The sequence below is a fragment of the Besnoitia besnoiti genome, chromosome III (genome assembly GCF_002563875.1).
Source record: "Besnoitia besnoiti strain Bb-Ger1 chromosome III, whole genome shotgun sequence".
In the NCBI taxonomy this organism is placed as follows: Eukaryota; Apicomplexa; class Conoidasida; order Eucoccidiorida; family Sarcocystidae; genus Besnoitia; species Besnoitia besnoiti.
The window spans coordinates 3839325-3854761 of record NC_042358.1 but is presented as its reverse complement, the minus strand read 5'-3'; the positions used below and the strand labels follow the sequence as shown (position 1 = coordinate 3854761).

The following is a 15437-nucleotide window of genomic DNA, read 5'->3' as shown; positions in this document are numbered from 1 at the left end:
AGATTACAGCCCCGAGACCAGAGGTAGAACGAACGCAACAAATAAAGTGAGTTAAGGGCCGCTGAGGCGAGGAAGTGATCAAAACAGACTCGAGGTGCTTGCGCACGCAGAAGGAACGGAAGAAGAAGCAGGAAGACAGAACGAGGATCTCATGACATTTGCATGCGGCTCTTCGGATTGAGCTCCCGAGCTGCGAGGCCGCGCAGCCGACGCGTGCACGCCTCATCGCTGCTCAAGCGAGCCAGTCCATCCCTGAGAAAGTCTGTACGTCTCTTTTGATTTTGTGATGAATCAAAGCACGAAAGAGGAATAAACGTAAGCACCAGCGGCGCCAAAGGAGCGGCGTAGGTACCGCCGCAGCGGCAGCGACATTGTTGGCGGCGACCGGCGAGACAGCAACACCCAAAGGCAGACACGCGAAGAAAATGCGGAGCCGCGGACAGGAAAAAAACCGCAGCGGGTTGATGCTGCGCTAGGCAGTCTACCTCAAAACAAAAAGAAAAACACATATACAGAGAGCTACATGGCAGATGATACCGCAGACAGGACGGAAAAAGGTACGCAATCGACGGACGTGTCCCTGTCGCCCCAGACAGAGAACTCTGCAACGCGCAAGCGGAGAGAAGCGAGCGCGCATCTCTTCCAGCGCGCTCATGCGTGACTCTTTTGAGGGCTGCGCGTCCCCTCCAGGCTGAGCTCGTCATTCGACGTCGTTGCCGTCCGCGTCTCCGCCGCCGAATCGCCCGCGCGCATCGTCTGGACTGTCATCGAAGAGGTATTCGCGCTTGAAGGCCTTTCGCGTCTGCAGGTAGTCACCACAAAAGAATGGCAGCTTCCCCCGAAGCAACTCAGACGCCCGCCGCTCGCGAGAGCGCCAACGGCCAGGCAAACTTCGCCCCCAAAAGTGGTAAACCAGACTCAAAGATCAGTGTGGAGGCTGTAGAAGCGCCACGCCACAGCAGACAGCAAAGAGAGCAGACCAAGAGAGACAAGCGAAAGAGAGGCGCAGGAGAGCAGCTGGAGGAGGGGAGGCCCGACAACCCTGCGCGGTATTGGAGACGCTCTGAGGAGGAAAAAAACGAGGCTCGCGCTCACCGAGAATCGGAAAACAGAGAGTAAATCTGAGTCTCTATAGAGAAACAGCCGCCGCGGTTAGAGTTAGGAAAAGCTTATTAGTTTTCTTCGCCTACCGGTTGCCAGATCTGAAGGGCGTTGTCCTCAGAGACCGACGCGAGCATCTGAAGAGAAACGCAGCACATACCGCATCGCCAGTTGCACCGTCAACACAGGCGAGACAGAAACAAATCAATTTCGTAATCTCTCGCATAGGACATCTCCATGCCGCACGGAACCACTCCCCCCCCCCCCCCCCCCACAACCCGCACGCATCTTCAGAGAAGCCGGGGCATGCGCCTCCAACTTCAAAACGCTCTAACGTCGCCACGGACTGCAGGGAGGCAGACTTCGTGCGACAGCCGGCGTGCCTGACTTTCGCGTCACAGAGAGAAAAAGGCAGCATCCGCGGTGATCTCGCGCAGATGCCGGTCATGTCCATTCTCTTACGAGCGAAGAGCCGCGGCGCATGCGTGCGGCAGCGAAGGCCTAAACCCTGCGCCTCACACACTCTCAACTCGCGAGCTCTGCGTCTCCTGCGTGACGTCTTCCGCCGCAGTGCCTCGACGGACGCTTTCTCTCGTTTCGTTGCTTACAAGCGAGGAGAAACGGTCAGACTGTGGATTCCAGTCGAAATCGCTGACGGCCCCCAGATGCCCGCCGTGGACGAAGAGGAGCTCCGGAGGCCCGTCTTCCGCCTCGTCGCTCTCTTGCTCAGCGCCGACCAGCGAGAGATCAAAAATGCGAATCAAGCGATCGGTGCTGCCTGAAGGAAACAGCCGAGGCGCGACTGCGCGAGAGCCGAGGATGAGGCGAGCTGCGGAGCCAAACTCCGGCGCAAAAAAACCAGAAACACAGATCAACAGAGACGGCGAAACAGAGCACGCACACCCCAGGACACAGAGTGCGACCCAGAGAGGATAGGAAAAGGAGAGAGGAAATAACGCAGCTGCAAGGATACGCGATGACGCCTGACGACATCCTCGGCTGCGTATCCCCCAGGAAGCGCCGGAAAAAAAGAGAAAGCGAGCAGAAACAAGCTAACACTCACCTGAGGCGAGCATCGTCTTCTCGCCTGGCGCCCACTTGAGGCAGGTCACGGCTTCGCTGTGTGCATGCAGCAGGCGATGCGCGGGCCGACGCAGCGCGCGAAGATCCCAGACGCTGATTCCCTGGACACGAAAGAAAGCGCCGAACGAAATGGTGAGACGCGGAACACAGCGACAGCCGCGCAGGAACAGCGAAAGCCCGTGGCTCCCAAAGCATGCGCGAGGCGGCGGCGCAAGCCAAGCGACGGCGCTCCAGGGAGCCCACCCTCGATGCAGCGAACACGAAAAGAACGAACCCACATGACATCCGAGAGCAAAGACGACGGGGACAGCAGACAGCGGAAGGAGGAGACGCCTTGAAAGCTTCTCTGGTGCCCAATACTCAATACTCAACGCATTTCTGCCTCGCTCGAACTAAAAAGACCCCTTCGACGAGATCTTTGCACTGCCTCGGCCTAGCCGTATCCGCAAGCGGCCCTCTTCCCCCAATTTTGCGGCTGATCGCAAGATAGACGCCAACTCTGCCGTCCTCCCAGCTTGTTTCTCCGCACCTTGTCGGCTCCTGCGGTCGCCACGACGAAGGGCGCGTTCTGGTTCGCGGCCAGGGCGTTGGTACATGTCCAGCTGCACTGCGTCTGAAGGAAGAAAAGAAGAAAAATGGGTGCAGACGCTTGAAGAGAGGAGAGATGGTTTCTTCCACTGGGCCGCGACGAGAGCGCCACATTTGACAGACATAAACTGAAACGAAAAAAAAAAAACTTCCGACAGAAAAAAGGACGACGCAGCGGAAACGAACGGCACTCACGAGGGAGAGGCGTCCCCTTCGAGGAGAAGGAAACGCAAAAGTTAAGTCCCGCGGAGAGAAACGAAGCTCACGGCGCCAGGACCTCGGCGCTCGGCACACTGCCCAGCCCTGCATCCGTCGAGAGGAGCGCGTCCGCCAGCGGCAAGCAACACAAACCCGAGTGTTTCTCACGCGAGATTCCACATCCCGAGCATACTAAATCGAGGAATTTCTGTCCTCAACAAGTCAACTTACCCGCACGACTGGTGCCGGCGAAACGCGAATGTCCCACCTGCGGAGGCAGTGCGCCGAACACCGAACACGCGATCAAAGGACCTCAAGGAAAAAGAAGGGAGACCGACTAGTTGGAAACGCGAAAAACACGCGCGGACGGATCTGCGGCGGAGAGAACGAGCCGCGGCATCTACAGGGAGGTGATGCGACACTTTTTCAGAGCTGTTCACCGTCTTCCTGGTTGAGTGGAAGCCTCACACGAGGTCGCTGTCGAGGCGAATGAGGAAACAAAGCCGAAGATCAGGCCGCAGGACAGGTCGAGGCCCCGAACACATCCGAGGGACGACCTCTCCGGCTAGAATGCGGCACGTGGACGCGTCGCGAACAGAGCCGCATGGCTGCCAAAGACGAAGGAAGCCACGAAGCGAAGGCGAGACGACCGCGGGCGAGCGAGACCCCAACACGGCTCACATGTTCAAAAATCCGTCGTCGCCGACGCCGAGGAGAACGCGGCCCTCGCCGTCCCCCCGCTTCCACGCCACGTCCTGCACATCCACACGCCAGCGCATCGAATTTTAGCGTGTCTGCGTCTGGAAACCCTCCTGATTTGGACGCAGCGAGGCGACACAGCGGCAAGCCCGCGTGCAATCACGCGTCCGCCACACAAAGCGAAACCGCCAAAAAAATCAAGCTTGAGTGCATGCATCCACCTCGCGAATAAGGAGCTCGTGACGCTCATCGAGGCGCAGCGAACACGGCAGCACCAAGGCGAGGCCAGGTCGTCGCTCATCTACGCTCCTAATCTTTCATCCGTTTCATAAGAGACGCAAAGACAATACGCGGCGCCTGCGGCGAAGGCTGCGCCTCGAACGCACGCGTTCCCCACTCAAACGCGAAGGTTGTCTTCGCATGCGCCGCGGCGGAAAAGAATTCAAAAAACAAACCACTCGCTCACGACCGGCGTCTCACCTGCAGGGCGCGGAGCCGACAGTCGGCGACGAGCTTGTGAAGCGGCGCAAGACGCTTGTGCTGATGCGCTGGAAGAAAACGAAACGAAGCTCCGCATAATGTGCCAAATCGCGGGTCCCGTGCGTGAGGCATACTGCGAAAACCGTCAAGTAGTCTACGTCGCTCCGTTTATTCTCGAAACAGCTTCAGACGTCGGTGTGTTTGATCACTCAGCATTCTTTCGGCTGAGAAGGAGCACTAGCTGTGTCTTGCGTGCGGCGAGTGGAGAGTCCCTTCGCTCGCGGACTATTCCCCTGCATCGCAGCCGTGTTGAATCCGGTATTCCCACCCATAGAGTACGCTTATCTGTCTAGCATCGAAAAAAACCAAATTTATGAAGCTGCAGAGTGCGGCCGCATGGCGCTTGCTCGCGTGCTGGAAAGCTCCCCTCTGTCTCTTTGACTGCTTTCCGTGTTTGCTTCCTGCTCACGTTTCGCGTGAACATCCCACAGGCAGACGATGCCGTCATCTGCGGCGGACGCGATGAAGCTCTCCCTCTGCGGCGGCCCCCATTCGAGTCCCCACCTGCGCATCGAGAAGTGAAACGCAAAGAGACAGCACCCCGGAGTGTTTCTCCAGCTTTCTTCTTCAGTCCCAAGCTGTCGCGTTCGCTACACGGGGCGGTCGAGATCGATTCGGCGTTGCGTTCACCTCCTGCAGAAGGCGCGGCCGAGGCGTCCACTGACCTCGCTACAGGCGAGCTCAACACATAGACACGGGCAGACAGTGCGCTGTCTGCGTGTGCGCCGGCGCGCTGCCCTGTCTCAACAAACATCTCCAGAGTCGGCTTTTCTCTCTCTCACCCCTCTGCAGTGTGTCCCTCGAGCACGAGCTCCGCCTGATCCTGCATGAACGTCGGCGGCAGTTCTCCCACAGAAACATCGCCTTTTTTTGCCGTCCTGTAGGTCTTCGCGGAGCCCTCATCGGGTTGCGAGGCGCCGCAGGGGACCAGCGGCCCCAGCGCCGACTGGCTGCCCGCGTTGCAGACATCGAAGATGTAGACTGAAAGGGCATGCGCAGGGAACGCCAAAAGCGCGAAGCACGATGTTTCACACGAACGCCGCCGTCTCTCAGAACCGCCCAACGACAACCAGACTCGCAAGGATGCGGCGAGACGGACCAAAGGACAGACTATTCACCCCCCCTTCCCCCCCCCCCCCCGCCCCGCTACCCCCTCGGAGGAGAGAAAACAAACTCGCAGATAGACCCGACACCGCACTGCAGCTGAGCAATGAAAAAACAGTCACGATACGCCTCACGCGGGAGGTCGAGCCAGAGCTCGTTACGCCGCCTCGCGTCGCCGAAAGTAGACAGCGCACGCCAGAAAAGCAGACGCAGTGCGCTGCATGCGTATTATCGTGAAGACTCTGCATGTCTCACCACATCCGTCGAGAGCCTTTGAAGCGAGTTTCGTCTGATCGAGCGGACAGAAGCGAGCCCTGAAGGCAAGCGAAACACCCGCACAAACAGCATGGGCTCCCTTCTCACCAGCACTCTCTTGGGCCCCGCGTCATTTTCGCCCTTCCCCATCTATAGATACGCTTGCCTAAGCAATGATAATGACATACGTGCATAATCATTAGTTACCTGAATATAAATATAGGTCTACGTCAATTAGAGACGCACGGGCACGTTTCATACATACCGGTAGGCATACATGCACGTATATAAAGATAATACAAATACATAATGGCAAACGCTCGCTGTGGAGGAATAGGCCCCTCAATTGCTCCATACTCCACTGTATTGCCAGAACAAGCGCCAGAACAAGGAGAAACGCACCTGTTTGATTCGCCTTCGTGCGGAATCCGAGCGGCGATGGTAAACTTCCTCGTGTCTTCGTCGCCGAAATCGAACCCGACGTAATCTGAATGACGCAAGAACCAACCGCAACCAATGTATATGTATATATACATATATCGTGCCGTCGGCATTGGAACCACAGAAAAGAAATATATAAGTACATATATTTCGAAAACTTCATGCACGTGGTTTTTACTGCATGTGCGACGAATACGAGATGCTGTGGAACGCTACACGTTCGACGCCGAGTCTAAGGCGTTTGTCACAGGCCTCTGCCTCCGCTTGTCTCACCCCATACATGTCCGCGCGTGCAAAGGCAAAACGCAACGACACGGTGAAGCGTCGCGTAGCCCATACAGCATGCAGACTTCCCATATGCGCGGTGCTTCACAACCGTATCATATTGAACGTGTCGAGCGGCTGGAACAGGGGCATAGCCTGCGCCAGAGGCCTGGACGCTCCGCCCACACCTATCTCGAAGGGATACGAAGGAAATAGGGCTTATGATCGCCTACGCCGCGCAGGTGCGCGCCTTCAGCCTCGAATGCAGAATGTGAAATCTCTGCTCCTGCGCCGACGCGCTGGCAGGTATCCCGCGTCGAGAGTTCCGCCTCTAGATTCGCTTGACTTGCCTTGGCGCTGATCGAAGTGCATCCCCGACGGATGGACGGGCTCCAGTGGAAGCGTCACCTGCGTAGCGTGCAAAGCGGAACAAATCCTTTATAAGCTTTCCTCCCTCAAGTGATGACGCTCTGTCTGTTTAAACTGTACTACTGTATTCTCATCTGATTTTTGCGAGAGACGGGGAACGCTGAAAACAGGAAGTTCAGGCCACGCGCGAGGGCGCCAACGCTCCGGTGAGAATCCACCCGGAATATAGAATGTGTAGAACGAAACACCGGTAGTCGCATCGCTACAATGAACCGCGCGATACCTCCATCAGAAGAAGAAAGCTGAGGTGCTGAGGGCCGCTAGTGTGCGTCCCCAAGAGAAGCGTCTGCGTCGCCTCTCCATTGCCTTTCCTGAGAGCACACACGTGGAACGCACGCCAGTGAAACGAAGAAGGCGAAACTCAGACAGGATTCTTGCCGTGCGCGGACAGCGATGCAGGAGACGGCAACCCATACACAGCGAAATATGCATGCCCCTCGAGAATCTAATACTGATATATCAGCCTGGACAGACGTAGCCGAGCAAGAAAACCTGAATGGATCGCAGCGGGTTCAGCTGGGGCACAAGGGGCTACGACTTGATATCAGAGGTTGACAGCTCCGCAGCTTTTTCCGTCCCGTGCAGCAAGCGGTCTCCTCCACCGGGGTTCCCCCGAGAGCACAGAGATGCGCGATCACGCGGGAAGCTCCCAGCTTGCTTGGGGATCGTCTCATCTCAACACAAACCACGAAGGTATCCGGACCGATCTGCCTCCCCCGCGCCAGTTCATGCAGATACACACAACATATACAAGTATCTGCATAAGCGTATGCGGTCGTCTGCGCAGAGCGACAAGCCGAAACACGGAGCCTCTTCCCGTAGAGGGAGATTGATTTTTTAGAGAAACTGTCAATTGGGATCTGCATTCGGCTTGCTGTTGCGCGTACGGGGTGCAGGCGTTCATCCACTGCGTTGTCAGAGAAGGCCACTCGAGGGTATGCGCCATGACGTGCTCGTAGAGAAGAAGACAGTTGTTCTGCCAGTGACGGTTGTTTGCTCGGTAGAAGCCTTGCAGCGACGACGAAGCTGCGTTCCCTTTTCCTCCGGCCGCGTGGCTAGCTGAGGAACTGCCACTGACCGGCGAGGCCATCTGGCTACGGTGCGTTCCGATCTCGTCTCCAGCTGCAAAAGGTGTTATGTCAAAGTCGCCAGACGCCTCGCAACCCATCGAGCTCTCCGCTGCACGACCAAGGCCAAGCTTGCCGCGCTTCCCGCCGCGTCTCTCCCCCCGAGACCCCTTTCGCCCGGTGGCAGCAGCGAGAGGAGACACAGAAGCAGGTAGATACGCAGAGGGTCTCCGGTGTGAAGCGAAAGACGACGAAGGTGGCGACGGACATACCGCCATAGGCGGCGCGTCCCCCAAACTGCACGACGAGACGCCGGAGGAGTCGGTGGAGCGCCGCCGGCGAACAGACGAGCCGTCGGGAGAGACTCTCCGGGTGTGGCTGTTCTCTGGCGCTGCCATGGTACACTGCTCAGCTGCGTAGAGCGACAGCGAGGCATTTTTTGCCACGGCTTGCAGCGACGACACAAGGCGCGACGAAGCACAGTGTGGTTTCCGAGCTCCCGCCGAGGCAGTGGAAGTCGTCATGGAGGCAGACGCTGGAGTGGAGAAGTCGGACAGAGGGAGAGATGTGTGTGGCGAAGACTTCGGCGAAGCAGCGAGTCGACGACGGGAACTCTTTCCACCTCTCATGCGGCCGGTGGAAAGATGTTTCGGTCCTGCTCTACCATCATGTGCGGCCTCGAAGATCTCCTGTGGAAGGAGAGACTCGTTCCCGCCTCTCTCTACTTTCCTGAAGGAGGAGGAGGAGAGTGATGAGACGGAATCGCCTTCTTCACCGTCCACATGACCCTCCTGCTCATCTCTCCCCTTCTTCTCCTCTCCGCGGTCGCGTTTAAGGTGAACCTTCTCCAGTTCATCTTTCCGTTTCTTTTTCTCATCCAGCTCTGCGATCTGCGATGTTGCGTGACGCTTTGTAGGCGGGCGTCCCGGACCTGGACAGCCGTCACCTTCTGAAATATTGGCCTCTCTTTTCTTGGGTCTCGAGTGTGAAGGAGGATGGGAACAGGCAGCTAGCCGAGACTCCTTTGGCGGCCTGCCTCTCCTGTGCTCATGCGAGCTTCCTGTTGAAAGTTCAAAAGGATGCTCCTCCTCGTCAGACCGTCTCGTGCTGCTATTTCTGTCCCCCATGTCCTTTCGTGTCGCGTTCTTCGGGCTCGTCTTCTTTCGTCGCTCTTGCATCCGACCGGAAGAACCTTTTCGTTGCGATGGAGTAAAGGCAGACAGCCACTTCGAGAACGAGGCCTGCGCCTGGTCATCCCCTACTTTCTCCTGCGCCTCAGCACGACCAGAGAGAACACTCCTCCGGCTCCTCTTCCGAGGGTTGGAATCAGCAGCGTCGCGAGTCGGGGAAGCGCGCGCCCGCGAAGAGGACAACAAATTAACGAGAGGCCTTCCACAACGCCTGGTTGTTTCCGCAGCGGGACGGATGGCAGGGGCACGCGCACCGTCCACGTCCCTGTCGACAGGCAAACCGGGTGTGTGCGTGGCGACGGCACAGACTTTGTGCGCCTTCAGAGTGGTACTATGCACATTGAGACCTCGAGACGACAGTGCGGTCCGAGGCTGGATGGCGCGCGAGCACACGACTGGGGTGCGTTTAGGAGGGGCGCCACCGTCAGGGGTGCTGCATTTAGCCCTCAAATCAGGTGTGCCATGAGGAGTAGGCGGACGAGGAGTATTCGTACCGATTGGTTCCACAGGCGACAAAGATATCTGTGGCGGAAACCCAGAACTAGCGGGAGGCAGTAGCGATGCAACTGACGACGCGCTAGCACTGCGACAAGACTGAGCGTTGCTCTCACACTTGATGGTCTTCCCGTACCTTGCCATTCGCCCTCCTCCAAGAAATGGACGGGGAAAGTGGCAAAACTGGAGATAACGGTGCTGCTAAAAAAGGAGAGAAAGCTGGATACCGCCCTCTCTTATCTGTAGAGCGAAGTTCCACTCAGTGAATAAAAACACCTAGGGAAGGCCTCCACTCTGGTGGAAGGGAGGCTAGGCAGCAACCGGCGCACCTAGAAGCCTTGCAGTCGTTGGCGTCCCCTGGATGATATGGCATCCCCTTGCAGGAGCGAAAGCAGCAAAGCTCTCCAGAAGCTCGATCATCCGTGAGTCCGCCGCGGGGAGACATCTCGCAAGCGTTGTCAGCCAACTACGCGACTCACCCCGGACGGCTGACCCCGTCGAGTAGCCGAGCAAAATGGGTACCGAAGAGAAACCCTGCACATAAGCTGAGACCCGACCCCCTGAAAGACACACTCCCAAAATTTCCGAAAAAAGGATGGGGGACGCCACTGGATGTGCCAGTGCGGTGGCAACTAAAAGCTACAAGCCGAGTTGTCATGGCAAGCTCATACGCAGGCGTGACGAACGCAGGTAGACACGGAGAAACCGCGATAACCACGGGTTCTCGATGTATGAGCGCGCCCACTGCAAATGTGAAAATGCGCGAGCACAGGCATCGTTCACCTGAGCAGACGAAAAGTGGTTCCAGGCTTATTGGTTGTCAAGGCAGGCATTATGAGGCTTTCTGAGGGACCTCGAACGCATGCAATTCGCGACTAGAGGCGAGTAGCACTCCCGCTTCTGGACCAGTGGCCCCAGCTCCATCCCTTCTTTTGCCGAGGGTTTAAGTTACTTCACCGTTAAGCCCAGCTCGTCCCGGCGGCCTTGATTTTACATGGTCCCTGCCGGCGCGATGAAGTCTACAATGGGTGCGGCATTCTGGCGGTGGTCGAGGGGGGACTGAAGAGGTATGGGCCGGCCGCCGATGGGGATACTTTATTCCAGTCAACAGCAACGCGAGCTCGAAATTATGCCGCAAAGTTCTCCTCTTCACGAAAAAACGGCGAGTGTATCCTTTGGTGTGTCTTGCGCGCAGCTACGTGTGAAACCAGTATTTTCAGTGTAGAAGATTCCGCGGGCTCGATAAACGGGAGCTGGGGAGGCAAGGAGGGTTTCATGTCAGCTTCTGCCCCGTTGTCGTCATGTGATCCCGTGTGGCATATAATTAAATAGGAGTAGCTCGTCAATGAGCGGACGTGTTTATGTAGCTCAACAAATTCAAAGCACAGCTAAAGTCGGTTCAGGAATGGGGGCACCTGCTGCGTGGTTGTTCTACCAACTTCGCCCGGTCCGCTTCCAGGCGCATTTTTTCATCCTTTGCTTTGAGGCGCAGATCCAGCGCTCTCTGTAGCTCCGACTCAAGCTCCTTCTCTTGACTGTGAAACTCGGCGTGTAGGCGTTCCTTCTCGTTCTGAATTTCATCGACTTGCCCCATATCTGGGCACTACCGACGAAATGCAGCGCCTACCTCAATCGAGCGTGCCAGGAATGTCTGATACCTCGATTTACACTCGATGCGGATCTTTTCTACAGCTCCTTGGTATCTTGCCTCCAGCTCCTGAGGGACGAGTCCTAGGAAATGGTGATATACGGGCAGGAATGAAACTAACCTTTTTGAATTCATCTAGATCTGCCTCCAGTGTGGCCTCCAGCCTGGTAGCTAGTCACTCAGCGACAAAAGCATGAGCAGGAAAACGTCCGCAGCGGCATCTTACCCGGCCACATTGAAACTATCATGTCCACCAGCTTTCAAATTCTCCAGTTCCTGAACAGCGGGTCTTCGCCGTGCTGGACAGCAATACGGTGGCGTCGACCTACCTTTTTTGCTTGGTCAGAGTTTTCATCTGCTTCCTTGATTTGGGCCTCTACCTCTTGTATTTGCTTACGCAAACTACAGAGCCGCTCCTCTTCCAGGTGTTGCGCAGTATGCAACTCTTCTCGTCGCAGCTAAAGCAATGGCAATATTTGCTATATTTACTGATAAAGCAGAGGTTAACTGACTTTCAGACCTTCCATGGCCCTGGTCTTATCGCGTAACAGTTTCTCTGCTTCATCTGCCTATGGGCTGCAGTGAGGTGCTGAAGCAAAGATGTCGTCGGTCGAAGAAGCATACGGCGGCTTTGCAAGCTGTCGCAGTCTCCTCCAACGTCTTGAGCTCTTTCTTAATCTCATCCAGTTGTTGTGAGAAGTGAGACACTTCGGCGGCTGCCCCCTCGAGACTTCGTAACTGCTCACCAATAACTCTTGTTATGGGGGCGGGGTACTGGTACTGAAAAAAAAAACGCTATACCTCAGCTCTTTCCGTATTCAGTACGTCTCTCAAGCCTTTGGCTTGAGATAAAATAGCCCCAAGCTCTTCTTCTGCTTGGCGCAGCTCTTGCGTCAGCCGTTCGCCGTTCTCAGCCAGTTTTAACTAATGACGAACTCTATCGAGCACATCGAAAATGCAACAAGATGTGGCATACTTTTTCCTCTTCTTTTTCATGACACTGCTCTTCCAGCGCGGCAACCTCTTGTCGGAGGTTCTTCAACTTCGCAGCCGCCTCATAAGCATCTTCAATCATCTTTGCTTCCATCCGCAGTCCAGTCAGTTCTGCCCTGGTTTTCTTGAGCTCAGATTCGACGACAGATCTTGCGTCAGAAATTTCTATATCCCTGGACCAGGCAGAAGGGTCTGCAACACTCTCAGCAACAGAGAGCTGACCGTACCTGTCCCTCAGCTCATTCATCTTCGAGACTGAGGAGTACATTTTGTTTGTCGTTTCAGTCATCTCTCCGTCTAGTTGTTTTCTCGCTTCCTGGACCTCAGCGAGTACTTTTTGTTTTTCGTCGATCTCAGCCTCGGTCTCTGTAATACTGGTCAGCGCCGCCGCCTAAACTCGACATTCTGAGAGGCACAAGCGGGAACGGCGTCACAACGGAGAGTCCCTACCAACGCGGCCTGTTTCGTTATCATGTCTGCATTGGTTCTCTCTCGAGTTTCCGTAACGTGTTGCTGATTTGTGGTGCTTGAAGCCGTGGAATGCACGAAGCAAAACTCCGACTTGCCTCAACGCGTTGCCTGTCAGCTTGAACTTCAGCGTGGCTTTCAATGAGACTTTTCAGTCGCTGTATCCAACCGTGTATAGGCGTTGCAGTGTTCAACTTCAGTCGCACGGCGAGAGTACCTCTTGGAATCGGCACTGTTCATCTTTCAACCGCTGCAGCTCTGAGAGGAGATGTTTATTCTGTGTTTGGTGGAGTTGGTGGGATTCTTCTGCTTCGGCTGTCTCGAAGGCATAGACCCATGCTTTTATCCTGCGTTGGCGTTCGCACCCACCAAGAGCCTTCCGCTGGCGTTGTAGCTCAGGCGCAAGCCTTGCCATTTCAGACTGCATTCGGTTGTTCTCTTCACTGCATTCCTCAAGCTCACGCCGAAGTGCTTGAGTTGTCGTGTGAATTTCACGCATCTCCATTATTGCAGCTTCCGTAGCCTGCCTGCAATTGCACGCATTAGAGTGCCTTGTGAAGACCCGGTCCCGGTACCACCCTACGCACGTCTGCTGAACTAATCCACTGGCTCCCTCTCTGTAAGTATCAAGCTTTGCGCGTAACTCATGGATTCCTGGAGGCATAGCGCCATATGGCGCACTATACGTTCACGTGTATCGTAGAGGCGTACGTTTCTGTTCTTGCTCCAAGCCTTGTTTTGTCTTGACGAGTTGGCGTTCAAATACTTCGCCTGTCTTTTGCAGGTGCACGGCAGACGCGGTGAGCTTTTCGAGAAGGAACGCTGCGTGTCGAAGGGCTTCGCGGCTCTCAGTCACTTGTGAGCCTGTCACAGCCATCTCCTCGTAAATAAGAGTCAGAGCCGACTGATGTGTCTCGAACGATGTCTTTAACCTGATGATAGTTGTGTCACCGGAAACGTGAAAGGCCTGTTGAGCAAGACTTACTTAAGCCGGTTTGCTGTTCTGGTCTGCAAGGCAGACGCCAGATCATCCCGGAGCCCGCTCACGAGCCGGATTTCATCCGTCAGCCTCCAGCTGCGTCTCTGTGTTTCCGCCTCCATCATTTCTCGTCAGAAGGAACTTGGACACGCAGGCCTGTGCTTTCCCACGAACTACTGCTATTTATTTTCTGCCTCTTAAAATTACGGTTTGAATCTACGAGCTGGCAGCTCGAATGAAATAAGTGACACGTCGACAGCTGCAAGGCGTCAGGTGTACATCCGGTGCAACTGCGAGATAAAGTTGAGCCCTCCGGTAGCGTAGCGGTTCTCTGGCCCTTAGACCCGCTGCTTCAAACTCTGGCACTAGGCCACTTTTCTCGGAATCTAGGCAGGCGGCCTCGCTGTGCCGTCGGTGTCCGGAACTACTGTTAACTGTAGTTCCGATCACCGACGGCTGTGCCATATCAGCGTATGGCTCTTGCAGCGCAGGCGGGGGGGGGCGCGACGGGTTTCCGAACAACAGTCCTCATGGGATATAAGGGAAGGCGACCGCGTTCGACATACTAATAACACTATTGAAACATGGTAAAAACTGCTCATTTTCCCCTCTCATTGTTTCTGTGCGGGACTCGTCACCTGGCGTACTTTACAGCAGCCCCACTCCCTTTCGCGTTGTCGACACCGCGCCTTCTTTGCGCTCTCGGCATGCGAAACCGCGTGGGTTTTCTCTCGAGATGTTGCTTCTCTTTTCGAAGAGTCAGTTGTCAACGGTGCTGACACGGCAAAGAACTGACACACTGGCCGTCCGCGACATCGCTGATACCGAGAACTGACACAAAGAAAGCACTGCAGAGTGCTCGGTGATATAACCAGTACTGAATTGTGAGCGTCGGCGCGGGACAGAGTTCTTGAGTAGTCGCATGGCTCGCGTACCCTCCAGTACGCTCCGCTCGCTGTTGCCTCCTGCATGACAGTGTTTTCTGGCAGGCAGTTTTTCCAGTAGGCGAAATCCGTAGTTCCCCCCACGTTAGAGCGTAACGCGGGAAGGGACAAGGCCTTCACGGCATTTCGCAGTCTTTTTGTACCCTTTGTCCGGCCAAAGTCGCGCTTTTTTGCCGCTTTGACATCTTTTTTTGCTAGAGACATACGAAGTAGTTCTCCTCGGGTTGTATACGTTTTTTCACCAGGTCGGCAAACACTTCTTGGGTTCGGGTTCTCATTACCCTCTGGGCTCGTGCAGGCCTTCGTACGCTGCTCTTCGTAGCTTTTCAAAGCTGTTTCAACAGGCGTGCTTGCTCTTCGCTAGGCCCGACTCTTGGCCATGTTTCTCGAGACGAACGCCTGCACCGCCCGCAGATTGCTCTTCTCCCTGGTTACGACACGCAGCCGCCATACTTTGGATACCTGAGCGTTTGACTTTGTACCAGTACTTGCTTGGACGCAGCTAAATGTTCGTTTACCGACGTGCGGCATGCAGAAACATTTCGGTGGTGGGAAGTCCGTCTCATCCCTGGTAACATGACTCTAGCCTCCCGCCGCGGTCCATCAGGGGGTTCCTCTGGACATGGACTGAATGCCTAGTTTGCAAATGTGACTGCGAGTGCCAGCCGCGCCTGAATGGCCTGCGTTTGCTCCTGTCCGACCGAAAATTTTTGTAAGTCATACTGCCAGCCGGCCATGTTTTTTTGCACAGGTGACAGGGGACATCGTATGGACGTCCAGGCTTTTCTCCATCTGACAGTTATTCAGCAGCAAGGGGGGTAGAGACTGGCCCGCTCAGACGCAGTAGCCATCTGCCTCCTCACCCCGCCTTCGTGAATCGCTAGGTACGTGGGGTCTGACTGCCAGTCGGTGCCGGGGACAGTCTCTATATCAGGAATCGCCGCCGGTGGA

The 15437-nt window shown here is 55.8% G+C and overlaps 1 protein-coding gene across 1 annotated transcript; it reads right to left on the bottom strand.

The window, feature by feature from the left end:
* Positions 1-700: 700 nt before the first annotated feature.
* Positions 701-13664, bottom strand: BESB_048160 (RbAp48; the record flags this gene model as incomplete). Its single annotated transcript, XM_029363267.1, has 23 exons — positions 701-802; positions 1191-1238; positions 1710-1879; positions 2165-2285; positions 2714-2797; positions 3202-3238; positions 3652-3725; positions 4150-4217; positions 4619-4713; positions 4992-5190; positions 5569-5627; positions 5971-6055; positions 6624-6681; positions 6926-7013; positions 7590-9481; positions 9934-10014; positions 11224-11273; positions 11849-11882; positions 12079-12461; positions 12933-13090; positions 13151-13217; positions 13275-13495; positions 13549-13664. 23 exons carry the CDS (start codon positions 13662-13664, stop codon positions 701-703), a joined length of 4290 nt encoding a protein of 1429 aa, XP_029220633.1.
* Between the last annotated feature and the right edge of the window lie 1773 nt (positions 13665-15437).